At 38.4% G+C, this 21,590-nt stretch overlaps 1 protein-coding gene across 3 annotated transcripts in view; it reads right to left on the bottom strand.

Moving 5' to 3' along the window:
• Window positions 1-21,590, bottom strand: part of megf6b (multiple EGF-like-domains 6b) — a 95,864-nt gene that overhangs the window by 12,379 nt on the left and 61,895 nt on the right. For all 3 annotated transcript variants that reach the window (XM_065240786.2, XM_065240785.2, XM_065240787.2), the window contains 15 exons: window positions 19,105-19,269; window positions 18,753-18,884; window positions 17,085-17,213; window positions 16,092-16,220; window positions 15,820-15,954; window positions 15,560-15,694; window positions 15,323-15,448; window positions 7,071-7,202; window positions 6,864-6,992; window positions 6,625-6,756; window positions 6,400-6,528; window positions 6,192-6,320; window positions 4,216-4,344; window positions 3,830-3,958; window positions 135-263 (listed from right to left, as the gene is read on the bottom strand). In XM_065240786.2, the coding sequence (XP_065096858.1) occupies window positions 135-263; window positions 3,830-3,958; window positions 4,216-4,344; window positions 6,192-6,320; window positions 6,400-6,528; window positions 6,625-6,756; window positions 6,864-6,992; window positions 7,071-7,202; window positions 15,323-15,448; window positions 15,560-15,694; window positions 15,820-15,954; window positions 16,092-16,220; window positions 17,085-17,213; window positions 18,753-18,884; window positions 19,105-19,269 (1,989 nt within the window). The remainder of the gene's footprint in view (window positions 1-134; window positions 264-3,829; window positions 3,959-4,215; window positions 4,345-6,191; window positions 6,321-6,399; window positions 6,529-6,624; window positions 6,757-6,863; window positions 6,993-7,070; window positions 7,203-15,322; window positions 15,449-15,559; window positions 15,695-15,819; window positions 15,955-16,091; window positions 16,221-17,084; window positions 17,214-18,752; window positions 18,885-19,104; window positions 19,270-21,590) is intronic.

Raw genomic sequence — 21,590 nt, 5'->3', positions numbered from 1 at the left:
CCTTACTTTATTTAAATAAGGATTAACAGAAGCGTGTTTAATTATAACGTTTGTCTGCTCTACTAACGCTTTACTGTACTTAAACCTTCAGGTTAGCAAACCAGAGCTGTCAGCACTTCATGTTATGTTCTTACCGTTCTCACAGAGCTCTCCGGTCCAACCCGGTTGACAAACACAACGACCCGTCTGTCTGTCACACTGACCGCCGTTCTGACACTCACAGCTGTCCTGACAGTCCGACCCGAATCGACCCGCTGGACATTCTGAGAGATGTGCAACATACACATACTGTATGACTGACTGTCATGAACATGAAGGAGATTTTATGCACATTTATGAAAATGGTCATTAAGTGTCATTTGTTTAATTATGTCATTTTTAATGCAAAGTTGACATTGTTTGAATTGATGAACACAAAAGACAATATTTTGATAAATGATGATAAGCACACAGCTGAAAACAAATACAATGGGATTTAATGGGTACCATCAACTGTGTGCTTACCATCATTTTTCAAATATCTTCTTCATCATTTATTACAATACCATAATATTTGTTTTCCTACAATGGGAGTCAATGGTTACAATCAGCTGTGTGCTTATCATCATGTATATTAAAATATCTTCTTTTGTGTTCATCAAAAAAAAGAAAGTTTAAAACAACACGTGTGGGTTATGCAGAATTTAAACATTAGTTTATATAACTAATCTTGTAGTATGAACAATACAAAGCGAAACAATTATTTTTTTATTTGAAAAAAATAAAATTTGGAGGCTAACACCATGACCCTGTCTGTAAAAGCCAGACTAAAGTATTAGGAGCATCAAAGTTTGAGTTCAATCATCAATTTTATTACTTGACATGATCTTACTCAGTCAGTATTGAAGATATTAAAATTATATTTCCACAGAATGGTATTAGTATTTTGTAGGATGATTTTATGTAGAAAACAGTAAATCACAAAAAAAATTTAGGCTTTATGCCTAATAAGTAAGTCTTCTTCCTATTTCTTAAACCTTGACATGAAACCTTGAGATTAAAGAGGAAATATCATGAAAATCTTTTCATGTTTAAGTGCTATAATTGGGTCCCCCAGTGCTTTTATTAACCTATAAAATGTGAAAAAGATCAACCCAGTAACTTAGTTTTGGTAAACCATTCTCTGCAAGCATGTGAAAAAATATATCATAAAAATTTGGCTCCCCTTGTGATGTCAGAAGAGGATAATACCGCCCCTTAATCTGCACTATTCAACCACAGCACTGCCATTTATTGCAGAGATCAGCTCATTTGCATTTAAAGGACACACCCAAAAACGCCACATTTAGCTCACACCTACAAAGTGGCAATTTTAACATGATATAATAAATTATCTATATGGTATTTTGAGCTAAAACATCACTCTGGGGACACCAAAGATTTATTAAACTTGAACCTGGGGCAGAGTTATTATTATTATGAGGTGAGAGGAGACAAACACAGTTTGACAAAAGCCAGTCGACGTCTCTGAAAAAACATCTCGACAAAACTTTCAGTATCTGACAGCAGACCTAACAAACACTTAAACAGCAGCTGGACACTAAACATATGATGTAATGCTTGGAAATTACAATAACTCATTTATACATGCAACCACGGACAGCCAATACATAAAGATCCAATACCCAAACAAATATAAAGCTGTTGGGGAAAGGTCGGTTTGAGTCTAGGGTCCCAATGTCTACGTTTACAAGATATCAAAAAAGGCTGCATTTACACTGCATGTTTGAGAAAACTAAATTCAATTTTTTTCTCTCGTGTGGCACAAATCGCATATGATCCAGAAACAAAAAAGTGCATAGATTGTATATGAATCGGATACAGCATTTGCAAGTGGAGCGATTGGTATAGTCCCATGTCAAGATGTGTCATACATTATTAAAAAAGCAACGTTGGCAAATGACGTCAACTGAGGTGGGCACCACCAGCGATCACATGACTCTTCTTAGGAGTGCAAAGGAGGACGACGGCTCCATCTAGTGGAGTAATACTGTAGTTTCATGTCTTGTTACAGAAATAAAGCGGTATAAGCTTGTATTTTAAACGCGGGGTGCATGATCTCTGAAAGCCGATGTTGATATTTATCCCCAATAGACCTGGACCTTCTTTTGATAGACCCGCAACCCAGGCAACGATGACGGTTAGTAAACACGCCCCTTACTGTTGACTGGCTACAAGTGTGCTTTGGTACTCAGCCCGACTCCCTTTTCCAAAGTGTTTTTCAAAAATCATGCACCCCGCCTTTAATATTGTACAATCATTTATCTGTGTCCATTGCATATCGCTGTGTTTTACTTTCTTTGTGCTTAAGCTGTTTCGGGTCAGTATGTCTACCTTGAATTGTTTCCCCAAGTGTTTAGTGTAAATGCAAATATAGGATACGAGTTACTTTTAACTCTTTCCCCGCCATTGACAAGTTATCTATTCTATTAAGAGAAAACATTTCCCTGAAAATGGCGAGTTTTTACGGCAATCCATATTTCCGTTATTATCCACTAGGAGGCGCTCTTTTGCTGCGTTCACACCAGCCGCGGTAGAGGCATCAAGCGCGAGTGATTTCAATGTTAAGTCAATGTGGAGACACGTTGGTGTCTGGAGGTCTTGCAGCGTTTAGCACGGCGCGGTAGACGTGATTCCGCCTCATTCTCGCGTCTAGTTTGCGCGAATGGCACGAATTAAAAGTTGCCACGGGAAACGCACAAGTTGAAAATTTTGAACTTTGGCGGAAAAAAGCGCCGTGTTAACCAATCAGGAGCTTACATTATTGTAGTAGTGACGTGATTACAGGAAGCGAGCGGAGTTGCAGAAGCCCCTCCCATGATGCGAATTTCCTCGTGAATGTCTCGATGGGCCTCATTTATAAAATGCTGCGTAAAAACCATCCTACATTTGATCTTACGATCATTTAACAAAAATGCGTACGTGTGATTCATAAACCGAACGTACGCGCAGAAAACGCGCGTACCTCTTTCAAATCCATAAATCGCAAATGAACTTGAACTTGTGCGCGCAGCCGACCAGTTTCAGATCTCCGCCTTTAAACAATGCGTAATTAATGTCAGACATATAAAAGAGCGCTTGTCAATGTTTAAACCCAATTTCAAACAGCAAGAATGGCTTATATTTCCAAAAACCTGCAGCAATCAGACAAGCAAAAGTGCGTACGTCTGCTCAGACCCTGACGTGGCGCTAAGCACTTTTCCACGTCAAAGACAGTTTTTATAAATATGGACTTTGCCGTGGATTTTTGCCTACGCACACTTTACGATCAAATTTGTGCGTACGCACGCTTTATAAATGAGACCCCTTGACTACAATTTCATGTGCAGCATTCATGCGCGAATTAAGCAAGTAAACTCAAAACGTTCAAGCGGCAAACTAGACGCAGTAGATGGGAATTTGATGTCTCAAACGCGGCTGGTGTGAACCCACAGTTACACAACTTATAAAACACTGAAGCAGGGGAAAATAGTTAAAGATGATGTAGAAAAAAAGTAATGTGATTTAAAATGAAAACGCAGTATGGTAAACGTAGCCTGAGGCTGTCGAGGCCCTAACAATCTGACAGTTTTTTGTGTTTCATTGAAGCAAGAAAATCCTACGGGATGGAAATTCCCACTGAAGCATGTTTCTGGCAACAACCAGTCATCCTAAGATTTATTTGCTTCAAAAAATTGTTTGGTAATTGTAAACAGACTTCTTTTCAAGAAACGTTTCACTTGCAAATGGTATTTCTCTTTAAATCAAAAGTGTGTCTGAATATTTGTGGTATGTCGTTAATCTCTCTCACCCCGCTCGCAGGCTGAGCCGGTCCATCCACTCGGGCAAACGCAGCGACCGTTCACAGGGTCACACAAACCTTCATTTTGGCATAGACATCTCTGAGCACAACCCAACCCAAAAAGCCCTGGAGAGCATTCTGGAAAATACATTTAAATAAAAAAACAAATACAAATAAACCAACAGAAGTCCAACTTTTAAACCACAGACATAACAGTTTGTCATTCAATACACAACATGGTAAAAAAATGACTGGTTGCCTTTAAAAGCAGCCAGATTTCCCAACTTAAATGTCTGAATGTCGAGCATATTGTAAACATGATGGACGTTTATATGCAAAGTTTCTTTGGATCAGGACTGAGGGAATGTGATGTGATGAAGCAGAAGTGATCTTACGTTGTGAGCAGGTGTTTCCAGTCCAGCCAGCGCTGCATTCACACTGACCGCTCACTGCATTACAGCTGCTGTTATTATGACACACACAGATCTGAGAACAGCGGTCACCGTAGAATCCGACAGCACATGCTGAATAGAAATATTACTCACATTAATTTCTCTGTTAAGCTGAAAGACAGATGTGCTCGTAAAGCGAGGAATTATGATCATAACATTTATTCAAAGCTTTTGCGAAATCTGCAAAAAAGCTGGAAAAGTTTGACTAAAAATGTAATGTTTTGGGTTTTATTTATACATTTAAAATGCAAAGAGAGTCATATTGAAAATTGTATTTGGTAATCCATTGCAAAAACTATTTTTTATTTTTAGTAAGAAAAGTATTTGTCATCCAGTACATCTTTCAAGTATCTGTACTTTGTCAGAGTGTATTTATTTTAATCATAATATCATACTTCTTATTACTTAAAGGTGTTATGTGGAAATGTTAGCGCCATCTAGAGGTAAGATTGTGAATTGCAACCAACAGCTCAACCCTCAATTTTAAAACACAATTGGCCACCACAAGACAAACAAGTTGTCATCTTTTGTCAATCATGTTGTCAAAACTTTCATGTGTGCCTCGGATACGGGTCGGGTATAATAATAGCGGCATCGGGTCTCGGGTAGACCTGAAGACCCGAACTTTTGCGTGTGTGCATCAATGTCCTTTTCAAACCTCTCCTCTGATTTATAAGAGCGCTTGCAACATTGTGTGGCTGGCGGTAGGTTAATTTTTTTTTAGGTTAATTTGACATGTCAGTCAATTTTAAATGTACATTTTAGCGGTTACCTTGGTGTCGTCATCAGATAACAAAGTAAATCAAATGGAGCAGCTCGCCAAATTGGTTGCGAGACCAGCCGGGTTTCTTTCTGTCTGACTGCTGCGTGCGGCGCTGCAGACTGCACACACGTCGGTGCCGTTAACATTCGGGTCCAGTTGGGTTAAAAAACTTGCCACTGGTTCAGGTCAAACTCTGGTCTAATTTTCTCGGGTTTGTCTCGGGTCGGGTCTTTCTTTAAAAAAAATATAATGCAAGTCGGGTTCGGGTATAAAGTGTTTCGGGTCATTTCAGGGCGGGTACATTTCTTTGGACCCGAGAAGACCTCTAAAGGGTGTGCATGGAGATAAAAACATCTCATTCTAAGGTCATAAAAACATAATAGTTCATAATGTAAGGTCTTTATACACCACTGATAATATAGTTATGTATATTATATTGCATTTCTGTCAAGAGATACTTCCCAAAGTTACACAATACACCTTTAAAGGTTCACTGTGTTTTTTTGTGAAAGACTTGATCAAATAATCAAAACATATGCTGAGTTTGTACTGTTTGACATGAGGGGTGTCTTCCAGGTTGTATAATTTGGGTAAAAGCGCCATCTGGTGGATAATAGCGAAAATATGGATTGCTGGAAAAACTCGTTATTGGCAGGGAAGCGTTTTCTCTTAATTGGAGAGTCAACTCGTCAATGGCGGGGAAAGAGTTCAAATCTAGTACTCAAGTAAAATTTATTAAAAGTTTTACTTGAGTATTAATAAGAAAGTACTACATTTTTATCTACTTAAGTATTAAAGGTACAAAACAAAATGTATTTATGAAATGTAGTGAAGTTAAAGAAAATCACTCTGATAAAGCACAGATTGTTGAGTATTGAGTAAAAATACTTCACTTCTTTACACCTCTGTCCACAAATTAATGGGTCTCATTCACTAAGCATGTGTACGCACAAATTTGTTCGTAAACTGTGCATACAGACGTTTTAACTTACACATCACGATTCAACATAAACTTTCATACTAAAATTTATTTTAAATGTATACAAAAACGTAAGACAACTTGTGCGCAATAATCAATAAAATAAAAATATATATAAAATATATAACACAGATACAAAATTGTAAAATGTATTTCAATTTTTATACAAATGCTCACTTTGATTACAATGTGTCCCGATCCATCCAGGCAGACAGGAGCATTCACCAGTGATGTGACTGCATAGAGCTCCATTCATACACAAACACTTCTGTTGACAATCCAGACCATAAAATCCCTGTGGACAGCCTGCACACACAAACACACAGCAATATAACAGCAGCAACACATTTACACAAATGTTATAAATCAAGTGAAGAAATCTTACGCTTTTCACAGAAAGTTCCAGTCCAGCCAACCTTACAGACACAAGCCCCGCTCACATGATCACATGATGCCTGATTGTCACACTGGCAGCGTTGCTCACAGCCGGGTCCAAAAGAACCAGCAGGGCATTCTGGGACAGAAATATAACACAGATTAATCACGAACACTCGGCCATACCCAAAATTGTTGTATTGGTTAAATACAAAAATTGAGAGAATCTGCTCACTTTGGTCACATGATGGTCCCGTGAATCCCGCCTCACAATGACAGCGTCCGTTCTGTGCATCACATCCTCCATCGCCGTTCTGACAGTCGCAAACACTCGCACAATCCACACCCCAGTGACCAACATCACAAGCTGCAATAAACACACACATATACACTAGATATATAGTTTTGCTTATAAAAACATGATGGGCTAATTTTCATTATTTAGTGAACTATTCCTTTATATACTAGTAGTACCTTTTTTGCAGTTGTGTCCCGTCCGGCCTGCAGGACACGAGCAGCGTCCGCTAACGGGGTCACATCGAACTCCATTATCACAGGAACATCTGAGCTGACAACCCTGACCGAACCGACCCGCAGGACACGCTACACACAAACACTGAAGTTCACTAAACGCTACATACATAAGAAATGTATCTACATTTGACAAAAAACACAACTTACAGTTCTGACACAGTCTGCCAATGAATCCCGGTGAACAGACACAAGTGCCGTTACGTTTGTTACAAACGCCTCCGTTTTCACAAACCGGACACGATTCCTGACAGTCAAGACCCCACTGACCTTCAGCACACTCTGGTGTTTCAATGACATGCAATGAAAAAATTGACATCAATTATTTTAACATACATGAGATGAAAATTCTGATATGAATTCAAATGTTTGTATTGCAATCAAGCAAATCTAATAAAGTATAAACACAACCTGAATGCAATAACCAAATTAACCCTTAATATCAGTGTCCAAAAAGGATAACGTTTTTGGTGTTTGGGGTCTGATAGACTTTTAAAGAGCGATTGCATAAGGAAATATACATTTTTATATGGCAAACTATATATCATTTTTTTTATTTACTTCTCAACTATACATTTATGCTGTGTTTTTGTGTAAATGTTGAAGCTTTTTTACCTATTTACTGCAGAATTACTTAACTAGGCCATAAATTGGCTCATGAAAAATAATATTTTAACTCTTTTCCCACCATTGACAAGTTATCTCGTCAATTAAGAATTTTTTTTTTTTTGCATAAAAACGTGTTTCTGAAGAATTTTCATGTTAATGTGCAATACCACGATTATCCTGTTAGTTTAACATCCTGTCCTTGTGGGGGCGCTAACGGGGAGAGAATGCCTCATGTTGGAGGTTGTTTATGTTTGACCGGTGAGCAGTGGTTGCTGTAGTCGGAGGTTGCTGATAATAAAGTCTCAAAAAGAGCTATTTGTTTGTTGTCATTCGAGTTTACATTGGTAGCAGAGGATGGTTGCGGGAAACTACAAGGTCCCGCCACAGTTTGATGAAAAGAAGTGTTATGAGAGCTGGAAAAATGAGGTGGAAATGTGGATGCGTGTCACAGAGCTGGAGAAAAAGAAACAAGCACTGGCTGTCGCGCTATCGTTAACGGGGAGGGCGCGAGATGCTGCTCTGGAAATATCTGCGGATGATTTAAACAAAGATGATGGTATGAAAACTATTTTAGACAAGTTGGACTCTGTATTCCTGAAAGAAGAAAAAGATCGCCAATACGACGCGTATACGGAGTTTGATCGTATCACACGAGAGCACGGAATCCCGATGGCCGATTACATCATCGAGTTTGAAAGCAAATATAACAAGCTGCGGAATTTCGGTATGACACTTCCAGATGCTGTACTGGCATTTAAACTGCTCGACACAGCGGGTCTCGATGCTAAAGATAAACAATTAGCGCTTACCGCTTGCGCAACCCTCACATTTGCGGACATGAAATCTGCTCTGAAACGAATTTTTGGAGAAAATTACATGCGTGGAAACCACTTTACTGGTGAGTCTGCATGTTTCACTAATTTTAGTAAGAAAGAAAACAAGCCACGTCTACAAAGACCACTGAAAACACAGCCAGGAACGAATCCTCTCGATAGATATGGCAGGCGATCTAAATGTGACCAGTCACGGAAAGTAGGGACACAAGTCGGATCTGGGCATTTTGAGTTATTCACAGATTCTGAAAGTGCAGTTTCTAAGCTTTCCAACGATGTGTAACACATGGAAATCTGATAAGATTTGGAGAAGTTGTGGCCATTTGAATATAGGAACTCAGAAATACTCAAACCGAGAAAATCGAGACGAAAGGGACTCTTCTTTTCAGCTGGGGGAGACAATAGGGCTCATTTACATCTCATTTAGCTAAGCCATGCCCCCTGTAAAACCCTTTTTGAGATGTTCTAGCATCATATGTAGTATTTTATGACCAAATGACAACCCGCAAAAATAAACATGACTCTTTTACCTTTGTGGGGATCACAAGTCGAATCCAGTCTGTTTCAGATTATCCAATGACCATATTTGTCAACAAATGCGTATAATCCGTGAAATATAGATTGTTTACATCCGATTTCGCATGAATGTCTGGTAATACAATATAATATATAATCTGAAGACTATTTAAATCGTAACATGTAAGGGTATATGAGCTTACACTCCGTTAAACACATGAACCCGCCTTCAAAGTTTGTATTTAAAATAGGGAAGTAATATAATAGATCATCCAAACAGCGCCGTCGAAAACGTGACATCCTTTAGAGAGGTTACCAATGGCTCGCTCGTTCCTCCATCAGCCAATGACTTCATGGAAAATATTGATAGACAAAACATGTAGCTAATTATATGAAGAATACAACTATATCTGTGTAACTTCTGTGTGTTTGGACTCATGCTGCGCTGCAAGAACTGACATACAGATGACGTCAAAGTACCGCGGGAGCGAGTCGAAATTAAACTACTCCGTAAGATTTCTTGAAGAGCTCTCGCGGTACTTTGACGTCATCCGACTGCGGCGCCGCATAAAGTCAGTGACGCGGCTGACGTACGATACGGCTGACTGTTATTTGTTCCGCCCCAGCTTCTTTTATTTTTCTTTTGTTTTGTGCGCCCGAGCTTTACAGTCTGGGGAGACGCAGGCTATACGTTTGAAAAAAAAAAAAAAACTTAGCAAACATGTCTGAGGAACAGGGCAGCGCGTCACTACAGTCACGTGACTTCACGCTCGAGCCGGAAGAGAAGACAATGCTGAATAAAGTCGTAATTCTGCTATTTTTAGACCAAACTGTATTTTCGATGCATCAACACAATCTTACTGACCCACTGATGTCACATGGACTACTTTGATGATGTTTTTATTAACTTTCTGGACATGGAAACCATACATAGATTTTCAATGAAGGGGAAAGCTCTCGGACTAAATCTAACGATAAAACATCTTAAACTGTGTTCCGAAGATGAACGGAGGTCTTCCGAGTTTAGAACGACATAAGGGTGAGTCATTAATTACATTATTTTCATTTTTGGGCGAACTATCCTTATTTAGTAGTCACGCTGTTCCCTTTGGGGGCGGAGGCGAAAACACAAGCTTATACAGTATGTAAATATACACACAGACAATGACGCCCCCAGCTGCACGCTAGAATCTCCGGAAAAACAAGCCTATTTTAACAGCAAAATGTACGCTTTTAAATATACAAAAACTGCTATCTCAAACATGGAGAGGCTTCTACGTGATCTCAACTAACAGATTCTGCAATAAAACGAAAATCACAAATTTCGAAAAAAAAACTTTGTTTCTCATTTTCTCGAAACTTGTGCTGCCGACTTGAGTCCCTGGTTTCCGTGACGGGTCACAAATGTGCTATCTGTCAGAGTACATATCACTGGGCAAAAGACTGCCCTCACAGAACTGAACAAGCAAAGCTGACTGAGGATGTAGAGCAATGTAACATCACTTTATTTTCTAAAGAAACTTTGTCAGATGCAGAAGTGTTTATGGTTGAATCACTTGGGTCAGCAGTTATTGATACAGCGTGTACTAAAACGGTGTGTGGACAGAAATGGTTTGATCACTACGTCAGTGGACTAAAAACTGCAGAGCTAAAAAAGTTGAAACGCACAGATAGTGCAAGAGCTTTCAAGTTTGGAGATGGAAAAGTTGTACATTCTACAAAACAGGTCAAGATTCCAGCTATGATTGGACAGACCAAATGTTACATTGAAACTGAAGTAGTCCCAGTTGATATCCCTTTGCTCTTGAGCAAAACGTCCTTAAAAAGAGCAGGTGCTGTACTGGATCTTCAGAATGACACCGCAATAATGTTCAAACACCCTGTGACCCTTGAGCTTACCTCATCAGGACATTACTGCATAAACCTGATGGATCAAGACTCATCCTGTGATGCTGAGAAATGTAGTGAAGATGAAGTTCTATTTGTAACAGAGAACATGACTTCAAAGAAAAAGAAAGAAGTCCTAATAAAGTTGCATAAACAATTTGGCCATGCTACTGTGGATAGGTTAAAAAAGCTGCTGATCAGTTCAGGTAATCATGATGAGGAGTGCATTGTGATTTTAAAGGACATAGTAGATCACTGTGAAACATGTCTGAAATACAGCAGGCCCAAACCTAAGCCTGCGGTGGGACTGCCTATGGCCTCAAGTTACAATGAAACAGTAGCTATAGACCTGCATGAACTGGATACAGGAGTGTGGTATCTTCATGCTATTGACCACTTCACTCGCTTTAGTGCTGGAGTTATTATGACCACAAAAAGGGCAAGTGAAATTGTAAAGAGCTTCATCCACTGCTGGATTAGCATACATGGTCCACCTAAAAGACTGTTTAGTGACAATGGTGGAGAGTTTAACAATGAGGAAATGAGGTGCATGGCAGAAAAGTTCAACATTGAGGTAAAGACCACTGCAGCATATAGTCCCTGGAGTAATGGTCTTTTGGAAAGACACAATCAGACACTTACAGACATACTAATGAAAGTGAAAAATGACAACAGATGTGACTGGAAAACCGCCCTGGATTGGGCACTGATGGCAAAAAACTCAATGCACAATGTCCACGGTTTCAGTCCCTACCAGCTTGTATTTGGTCAAAATCCAAACCTACCATCAGTCCTTACTGACAAACCGCCAGCTCTGGAAAGTAGTAATACAAGTACTTTGGTAGGACAGCACATTTCAGTTTTACATGCTGCAAGGAGAGCGTTTACAGAGTCTGAATGCTCTGAAAGAATTAGACGAGCTTTGCGCAAACAGTTACGACCTACAGATGAGAAATATGAGACTGGTGACAAAGTTTACTACAAGCATGCAGATAGTGCACAGTGGAAAGGCCCAGGTGTCGTGATTGGCCAGGACGGGGCAGTGATTTTTGTACGGCATGGAGGTACTTATGTTCGTGTACACCATTCTAGGCTCCGAAAGACAGATGAAAATCACACAATACAGGAAGACGGAGATGCAAAAGAACAAGACATTGAGAACAGTACAGTTTTACAACCTGCAGTTTTAAACAGAATGGAGTACGACGATGACACTGATAGCATAGAGAAATCACAAGCAAATGTTGAAGGTGAAATTGATGAACAAAATGACACATCGACTCAGTCAGAAGATGACACACTGACTCAATCAGGAGAAGATGCAAGAAGTTGTACTCCTAAACTGAAAGCGGGACAAACCATTATCTTTACAGACAGAGAAAGCGGTGAGTCACGTACAGCACAAATTGTTAGCAGAGCAGGAAAAGCTACAGGAAAACACAAAGACTGGTACAATCTACAGTACACCCACCCAGAGACTGTTGCAGGTATTACTGGGTCAGCTGACTTAACACTAGTGGATGACCTTCAGATTATTACCCCAGTCACCACAGTACAAGGTAATCCTCACCATGAAAGTGATGTGCTGATTATTGAAGACGAACCTTTTGCTGCAGCTAAGAAAACTGAGCTGGACAACTGGAAAAGTAACTGTGTGTTTAAGGAAGTGAAAGATGATGGTCAAAAATGTATCAGCACAAGGTGGGTGTGTTCAATTAAAGAAACACCTGATGGTATAGTGCCTAAGGCAAGGCTAGTTGCAAGAGGTTTCGAAGAATTAAATGTCAGTGACATTCCTAAAGACTCTCCTACTTGTGCTTCAGATTCTCTAAGAGTTGTTATGGCAGTCATATGTCAAAGGAAATGGCACCTGAACTCAATTGATATCAAAGCTGCTTTTCTTCAAGGAAAAGAATTGTCTAGAAATGTCTATATTCGTCCTCCTCCAGAAGCAATGTGCAAAGGAACGCTATGGAAACTAAACAAATGTGTGTATGGTTTAGTGGATGCTTCTCTGTACTGGTACAATAAGGTAAAAGATACCATGCAACAGCTGGGAGGTCATGTATCACAGATTGACCCTGCAGTGTTCTACTGGCTGGACGACAAAGGTGAGTTGACTGGAATCCTCGCCTCTCATGTTGATGATTTTCTGTGGGCTGGTTCGAAAACATTTTCCTCTTTGGTCATCCCACATTTGAAAACAGCTTTTGAAGTTGGCCGTCAAGAGAGTGATAGTTTTAATTATGTGGGAATGGAAATCTCCTCTGGAGATGGAGAGATACATGTACGTCAAAGCACGTATATAAAGAATCTTCAGCCTTTTGTTTTGGATCCAACCAGAGCTGTGCAACGTACAGCTCCACTGACAAACTTGGAAGCTGACATGATGAGGTCCAAGATTGGACAAATCCAGTGGGTTGCTAGACAGAGTAGACCAGATATAATGTGTGACACTTCTCTCCTTGCTTCAACTACAAAACATGCTACTGTTCAGACTTTGCACGATGTAAACAAGCTTATCAGAAAACTAAAGTCAGAGGAGGTCATTTTAAAATTTCAGAACCTGGGAAAAGACAGCTCCCTGAAACTGGTTGTTTTTAGTGATGCCTCATTGGGAAATCTTCCGGACGGCGGTACTCAAGGTGGACATCTAATTTTCTTGGTGGGAGATGATGGAAAATTTTCTCCTATCTCCTGGCAATCTAAGAGAATCAGAAGAGTCGTCAGAAGCACTTTGGCAGGAGAAACTCTGGCGCTCGCCGATGGCATTGATAATGGGATGTGTATATCTGCTCTTTATTCAGAAATTACAACAGGCAACATTGCTTTAAACAACCTGCCAATTATCTGTGTAACTGACAATCATTCTCTTTTTGATGCTGTGAAGTCCACAAAGTCTGTTACAGAAAAAAGACTTCGTCTTGAGATCAGCAGCATAAAAGAACTAATTCACTCTGGAAACATCAAGCAGATCCTTTGGTCTGCTACAAAGCAACAACTTGCTGACTCTCTGACTAAAAAGGGAGCTTCTACTTTGTTACTTCTAAAAACCCTTAGTGAAGGTGTATGGGAACATAAATAAAAAAAAAACAAAAAAGGGATAATGATCTCTTTAAAGAGATGTAACTGTCATTTAATTTTGTTAAATATGTTCACCCATTCTTTTAGGATAATGTTTCTCCTCCCTTTAAAAATGTGTATTTGTTTTTTTTAAGAGGGAGATTGTTAGTTTAACATCCTGTCCTTGTGGGGGCGCTAACGGGGAGAGAATGCCTCATGTTGGAGGTTGTTTATGTTTGACCGGTGAGCAGTGGTTGCTGTAGTCGGAGGTTGCTGATAATAAAGTCTCAAAAAGAGCTATTTGTTTGTTGTCATTCGAGTTTACAGTCCACTAGATGGCAGACTTACCAAATTTATGGAAAAACTGAAGCCAAAACGTTATAAACAAATTTTAAACTCTGTGAATGTTTGATCTTCATTCTGAATCTGATCTCTAACAAGATTCCTTCATAAAAATGCAAATATTTCAGCTTTTTGCTAAAAAAAATTGTATTTTTAAAGAAAAATACCAATATTTAAGAGGTTATAATATGAAAAAATATATATAGATTGGATGAAATGGTTTTTCACTTTTTTTATTGTTTGTTTGAAAGCAGAGGGTCTGTTCTTTCATTTTATATATTTGTATGTTTATAAATTTTTCCTGGAAGGCATTTTGTGAAACTTTTGTGAAAATCATGAAAAATGCTGGCGGGCAACTTTTCGAAAAATGACTGACGGGGAATGAGTTAAAGAAAAAATGACTTAAATGTCGATCTTAATTAAATCTAAATTGTTTTTATACATTGCTCTAATATAGATAGAATACTGACATCTGCTGGTTTGTGGAAAAACTTAAGAAATTATAATTAAAAAATGAAAGTGCAATGACCACATATATCCAATAGAGGTCCACAGGGACTCATTTCATTTTCACTTATTTTTTCTTGATGCTTTAACTTCTCACAATTTTATGATATATATATTTTGTGAAGATATATTTAAACATTCTGAAATACATAAAAAATCTGTGTGTGTATATAAGATGGAAAGTTCGGTCCACTTCGGTTTATATGTAGAAATTTTCAGATTTATAATGGATTTACTTTTATTTTTTTGACAAACAAAATGAAAAAAGGTTTTTTTTCTTTTCCCCATTCATTTTCAATCTGGGGTCATTTTGACCCCGAACACCTTAAACGGTAACATTTTTTTAACAGACCTTTAGAACAACCAAATCAAGCCCAGTTTTTTTGTGCTGGTTTAGATAGATTATTTAGGTAAAGTCACAGAGTTTCATGCCCCTGAGATGCAGGTAACACTTTTAAAAAATAAAGGAAAAGTCCAGTAGGAGTGCCCTTTAAGGGTTAAACCAATGTTTCAGCTTATAGAAAACTCTGCATTAGTCCCTCTCACCCCTAAGTATTCATAATAAATGCAGAAACAGACATTTAAACAGTTAAAATTCATGCAATCAAAGTACAACATGATGGGTCAATGAGAGAGAGCTGACACCTTTCTCACAGCGTTCTCCAAATGTCCCGGCGGGGCACACACATTGGCCAGTGATCTTGTCACATGATGCACCTGAGCAGTCACATGACTGAGAGCAGCCAATCCCAAATCTCCCATCGACACAATCTACAACAGTAGCGACAGATTTACAGATCATGTCACGTTAGACACAATAAGTTTAGAGAAACAACCAAAGCCTTTGCAATGCTTTAAAGCTTTATCGACAGATGGCTTTACCTTCATCACATTTCTCTCCCCTCTTTCCAGCTGTACACTGGGGTTGACACGCCCCGGTCACATGATCACACGACACTCCAGGTGGACATGAACATTTCATTTTACACCCAGAGCCATAGAGGCCTGATTCACAAACTATATGAGGAAACAACCAGTGATGTTCAGCATATCAGACCAGAGATATTGAGTTCTGATGGGTATATTAACAACAAACTGTTTATTTGTATTATTTATTACATTTCTGTTATATGCACACTCACCATCTTTGCAGGTGTCGCCCCGGTAACCAGGCTTACAGATGCAGGCGCCATGGCGACGATGACACTCTACAGTGTTCTGCTGCACACAGCGACACTCCTCAGAACAGCCCGGTCCAAACATCCACCGAGGACACGCTGCACAGAGTCAATTACAATATTTAACACAACGTATAACAATGAAAACACTTGTCAAGTGGTCTAGGTTGGGTTTATGATGATTATAGGCCTATAATGGTCAAATAAACTAGCCGTCTTAAAATAAAGCTACTCACGCAGGTGGCAGAAGCGTCCATACAGTCCCGGGTCACACAGACACGCACCGTATGTCCGATGACAGCGTCCGTTGTTAGCACAATTACATTTCTTATTACAAAACTTGCCATAGAAACCCTTTGGACAACCTAAATAAACACAAGAGTTGTGGACAGACTGATGTACAGTATGTTATTATAATATACTCTGTAATCATATATGGGTCAATGATGTGACGTTAATTATTTTGTGTCAGTATGGTTCAATTAAATGTAAAGGGTTAAAATTTCAAAATAAATTTCCAGATTACTTGCATACATGTTTTTTTTTTTCTTGAAGACCAAGTCTACATTTTCTGGTTTTATTTCATTTTGACAGAATATTTGGGATAATTGCAAAAATGTCAATGTGGTGTAATATGATTTTTTACGAACATTTTTAAAGCGGGGAAAATAAGTATTTGACACATCAGCATTTTTATCAGTAAGATTTCTAAGTGGGCTATTGACACAAAATTTCCACCAGATGTAGCCATCAAGCCAAATATTGAATTCATACAAAGAAATCAGAACATTTAAGTATACAATTTGAGTCATAATAAATAAAGTGAAACCCAAAAATAATCATTTTCTCATCCTCATATGTTGTTCTAAACCTGTATTAATTTCTTTCTTCTTTTTTTTTGATTAACACAAAAAATACATTTTAATAAATGATGGTAAACACAGCTGATTGTAACCACTGACATCCATAGTAGGAACAAACAAATACAATGGAATTCAATGGGTTATCACAATACTTTCATACAGTTATCTTTCATTTGTTTTCCTACTATGAAAGTCAATGGTTACAATCAGCTGTGTGCTTACCATCATTTATTAAAATATCTTCTTTTGTGTTCATCAGGAAAAAGAAATTTATACAGGTTTACAACAACATGAGGATGAGTAAATGATAACAAAATTGTCATTTCTGGGTGAACTATCCCTTTAAAGATGCTGATATAAACTGACCGTCCTGACACAGCTCTCCACTGACACCCGGTGGACATCTGCAGCTGCCTGTGACCGGATCACACACACCATCATTCTTACACTTACAACTGAATGAACAGTTTCTGCCGAACCAACCTGCCGGACACGCTGAGACACAGAAACACAGAGAAACACATTTACTGTGATGATACACAAGTGATTCACGGCTCTCACACATACTGTACGCTGCAAACAATGACCAAGACACTTGAAATGACTACTAAAGTTCATAATTAGAACATCTGAGATGTGTTTAAGTCATTTCCCACCAGTCTTTTTTTTTTTTAAAGTTGCCTGCAGCATTTTTGTGATTTTTACAAAAGTTTCACAAAATGCCTTCCAGGAAAAATTTCTTTTAAAAATATATAAACATACAAATATATCAAATGAAAGAACAGACCCTCTGCTTTCAAACAAACAAAAAAAACGGGAAAAAACTTTTCATCCTATCCATATTTTTTTCTCTTCTAATAAACTCTTATATAAAGGTCTTTTTCTTAAAAAAAATTTTTTAGCAAAAGGCTGAAATAATTGCATTTTTGTGAAGGAATTTGGTTAGAAATCAGATTCAGAATGATTTAAAACATACACAGGGTGTAAAATTAATAAATGATTTTTTGTTTCACTTTTTTTTTAAATTGGGTAAATTGGCCATCTAGTGGATAATCACGGTATTACAGATTAACATAAAAACTCATCAGGAACACTTTTTTTCATGCATATGTTTTCTCTTAAATTGATGAGATAACTCGTCAATGGCGGGGAAAGAGTTAAAGTAGGACTGTCAATTGATTAAAATATTTAATCTAGATTAATCGCATGATTGTCATGAGTTAACTCGTACTTAATCGCAAATTACATCACATTTTATGACTCATTTAGACAGCACAGGTCACATTAACTGTCTTATGAGGCTGTGTCTCAATTTATCCAACTATGGGCTAGACAAAGAGTCAAACAGAAATTGCGCATTGTGTTAATCGTGTTAAAAAATTAATGGTGTTAAAATTAATTTGCGTTTCACAGCCCTAGTTAAAAGGGTTCTAGCGCCTTAAAAAAACCTTGTTAAAGTATCTAACAGCATCAGTACTGTTTTCATTTCTCTTCAAATGGCGCAAATTGAAAATGCGCCCAATGGAAACACTGCAATTTTGCATAAATTCCTATGTATCGCAAAACGTTTTTACGCTCAGGTGAGGTGGTTATCTAGGCAATTCGAAAAATGAATATATCGCAAAACTGCACATTTTTTTTGCATTTACAGGTCTTGCATGAAAGTCACACAATCATTCTTTGAATATGTATGTTTGCTTGGAGGACAAGACAGGAAAGGTGTGTTTGACGTCATACGGCGTTACAAGAACCATCAAGTGCGTGACATCAACGCAAGAGCGATTTGGGAGTCGACTGCTCTGTATGCTTTAAAGTCGCTATCGTGGTATTTTCACCCACATGTCAGCTTGCGTGGTGCTATATGAAGTCGAACACACTCATCGCCACAGTTTTTGACTTATCGTGAGACAACAAAATTATGTTTTTTTCGCATAAAAACGTCGTCATTTCGCAATAGTTTGTTGTCAACATATATAGAAAGTTTGTGCGAATCTTTAATGGAAACGCAGCTTGTGAAATGTTGCTGTAACTCACTTTGATTACAGATGATTCCAGTCCAGCCATCAGGACAATCACAGCCACTTTTGTGTGCGTTACACACTCCACCATTAGCACAATCCTCACAGGACAGACTACAGTCAGATCCGAATGACTCGTTCAGACATACTGAAAAAAACAGATGAGAAGAGGAGAGCAGAAGAAGAAATGAGACGAGAAGAGAAGAAAAAATGTCATATTATAATATGAATAATTTCTTCAGGTTGCTCAAACCACTACATCATTGGTTGCTCACATGTGCTGATGTACGCTTTTGTGTCAGGACAGGAGTGTGTATGATGTCTTTAATTGTATCGTAGGTTTTAAAGGAGAGCTTCAGCCTACTTACTGAACTTCTCAGTTAACGTGGTTTCAGCTCGCAGCTCTTCGGTGTCTTCCTCATAATCATCGTATCTCTCCAGGATCTGCTCGTAGTCCTGCTGGATCATCAACTGAGGTCGGAGAGCTTCCACAGCCTGACCGCTGCTTAAAACTTCTACTGCTTCCTGTAGTGCTGAGCACACAAACAAACTTTAATACAAAACGTACTAAATTTTCTTAGTATTTTTGTCTTGTTTTCAGTAAAAATATAAAAAATTTCTTAGATTAAGATGCTTTTTCTTAATGAGCAAAATGACCCAAGGAAATGAGTCTAGTTTTAAGACCAAAAATATCAAATTTAAGTGATTTTGTGCATAAAACAAGCAAAAAAATCTGCCAATAGGGTAAGCAAAAAAAATCTTGAAGATTTTTCTTAAACACTAAATTCAAGAAAAATGTTCTTACCCCATTGGCAGATTTGTTTGCTTGTTTTATGCACAAAATCCCTTAAATTTGATATTTTTGGTCTAAAACTAGACTTATTTTCATGGGTCGTTTTGCTCATCAAGAAAATGTAAGAAATTTAAGATATTGGGCTCTATTTTAACGATCTGAAACGCAAGTGCGAAGCGCAACGCGCAAGTGAGTTTGTGGGCGGATCTTGGGCGCTGTTGCTATTTTCCCGGCGTGAGAAATAACTCTTGCGCCGGGCGCAAATCAATAAGGGGTTGGTCTGAAGTAGGTTCATTATTCATAGGTGTGGTTTGGGCGTAACGTCAAATAAACCAATCAGAACGCTAGCCAACATTCCCTTTAAACGCAAGGGCGCAAGTTCCATGGCGGGTTGCTATTATTATGACGGATTTACCAGGCGCACGCCAGGAGCGGTTCACAGCCGAGGAGACCGACGTCCTTGTACGGGGGAATCCCACGCTTGCCAGCATAAATCGGGCACGCCGTGTAACGGGAGGTGGATCTGCCTCAGGACTTGACGCCAGCAGAGGACATCGCTGCATCCACCCTCACCGCTGAAAGGGTTTGGGGGCTTTGAAATCGGACCCAAGAAACGCAAGCAAGGTCCAACCCCAAAGTACTCTTACAAATCAAGTTCATATACATTAAGGTTTCTTATGAAAACATTTTAACTATTATTTACATAAAATAAACGTAATACAGCCACACAACAAAGTTATGAAAATATTTTAATCGTTATTTGCATGAGAATAAATAAAAACTATCACCACAATGCTCACCACTATGATTCCCCTTATCTCGTGTATTAATATTTTTAAGTGTAACAATTTATGATTTGCAAAAATAACTGTTGCATCTGTGTAGATTAGATAAGCAAAGTCTATGCGCGTTGTGCACGCTATACATTATGGTCAAGCATGCGCCCTTAAAATAGCATAATGAACCACGCGCAACGCGCCACTGACTTTAGACTAGTTTTTTTTGGTTAGTAGCGCAATTGTTTTTTGAAACTGCAAAATAGCATAAGAGATGGTTTGCGCCGCAACACGCCTCCTTTTTGCGCTGAACCGCCCAGGGAGCGCAAGTTCATTCCCTAGTTTGCTGACGTGCATCTGTGGAGGGAAAAACCCCGCTGTGCGCCGGCGCAAAATACGAATGATACATGCGTCACTGACAAAGTCAATTGCGCTGGGTGCAAGATAGGGCCCATTGTTACTTAATTTTTTTTCTTGAAAATCATTTTTTTTGCCGTGTATAAGTATGAAAATATCAGTATGTATGTACTTCTTACTTAGTTTTTTTGTCTTGTTTTTAGTAAAAATTCTTAAATTAAAATGCATTTCCTTGATGAGCAAAATGAGCTTAGAAAATAAGTCTACTTTTTAGACAAAAATATCAAATATTAGTGAATTTGTGCTTAAAACAAAGCAATATATATATTTTTTTTAAATATATTTTTTTCTTACCCAATTGGCGGATTCTTTTGTTTGTTTTAACCACAAACTCACTTATATTTGATATTTTTTGTCTAAAAACTAGACTAAATTTCTTAGGGTATTTGCTCATCAGATTCTTGATTTAAGAATATTTAGATATTTGTTCTTAAAGGTGCAGTGTGTAATTTTTAGAAAGATCTCTTGAGAGAAATGCAAAATAATATACAAAACTATGTTATCAGGGGTGTATAAAGACCTTTTTATAATGAACCGTTTTGTTTTTATTACCTTAGAATGAGACGTTTTTGTCTACATACACAGAGGGTCCCCTTACGTGGAGGTCGCCATTTTGTGCCGCCATGTTTCTACAGAAGCCCTTAACGGACAAACTTTTTTACTAAGTTGTCTCTGACGATGACATGTTTTACCGGTGGCGGCTACTGTAGCTTCTCTATGCGTTTAAAAAGCGAGGGGTGAGCAGTGGATTGAGCCATTGGTTGCAATTCGCAACCTCACCACTAGATGCTGCTAAAATTTACACACTGCACCTTTAAAACAAGACAAAACTACTAAAGTACAAAGTCATTTATTGCAGTGCATTACA

The sequence above is a fragment of the Paramisgurnus dabryanus genome, chromosome 14, assembly GCF_030506205.2.
Source record: "Paramisgurnus dabryanus chromosome 14, PD_genome_1.1, whole genome shotgun sequence".
NCBI classification, from domain to species: Eukaryota; Metazoa; Chordata; class Actinopteri; order Cypriniformes; family Cobitidae; genus Paramisgurnus; species Paramisgurnus dabryanus.
The sequence above is the reverse complement of the archived record's forward strand: the minus strand, read 5'-3'. Positions and strand labels throughout refer to the sequence as shown.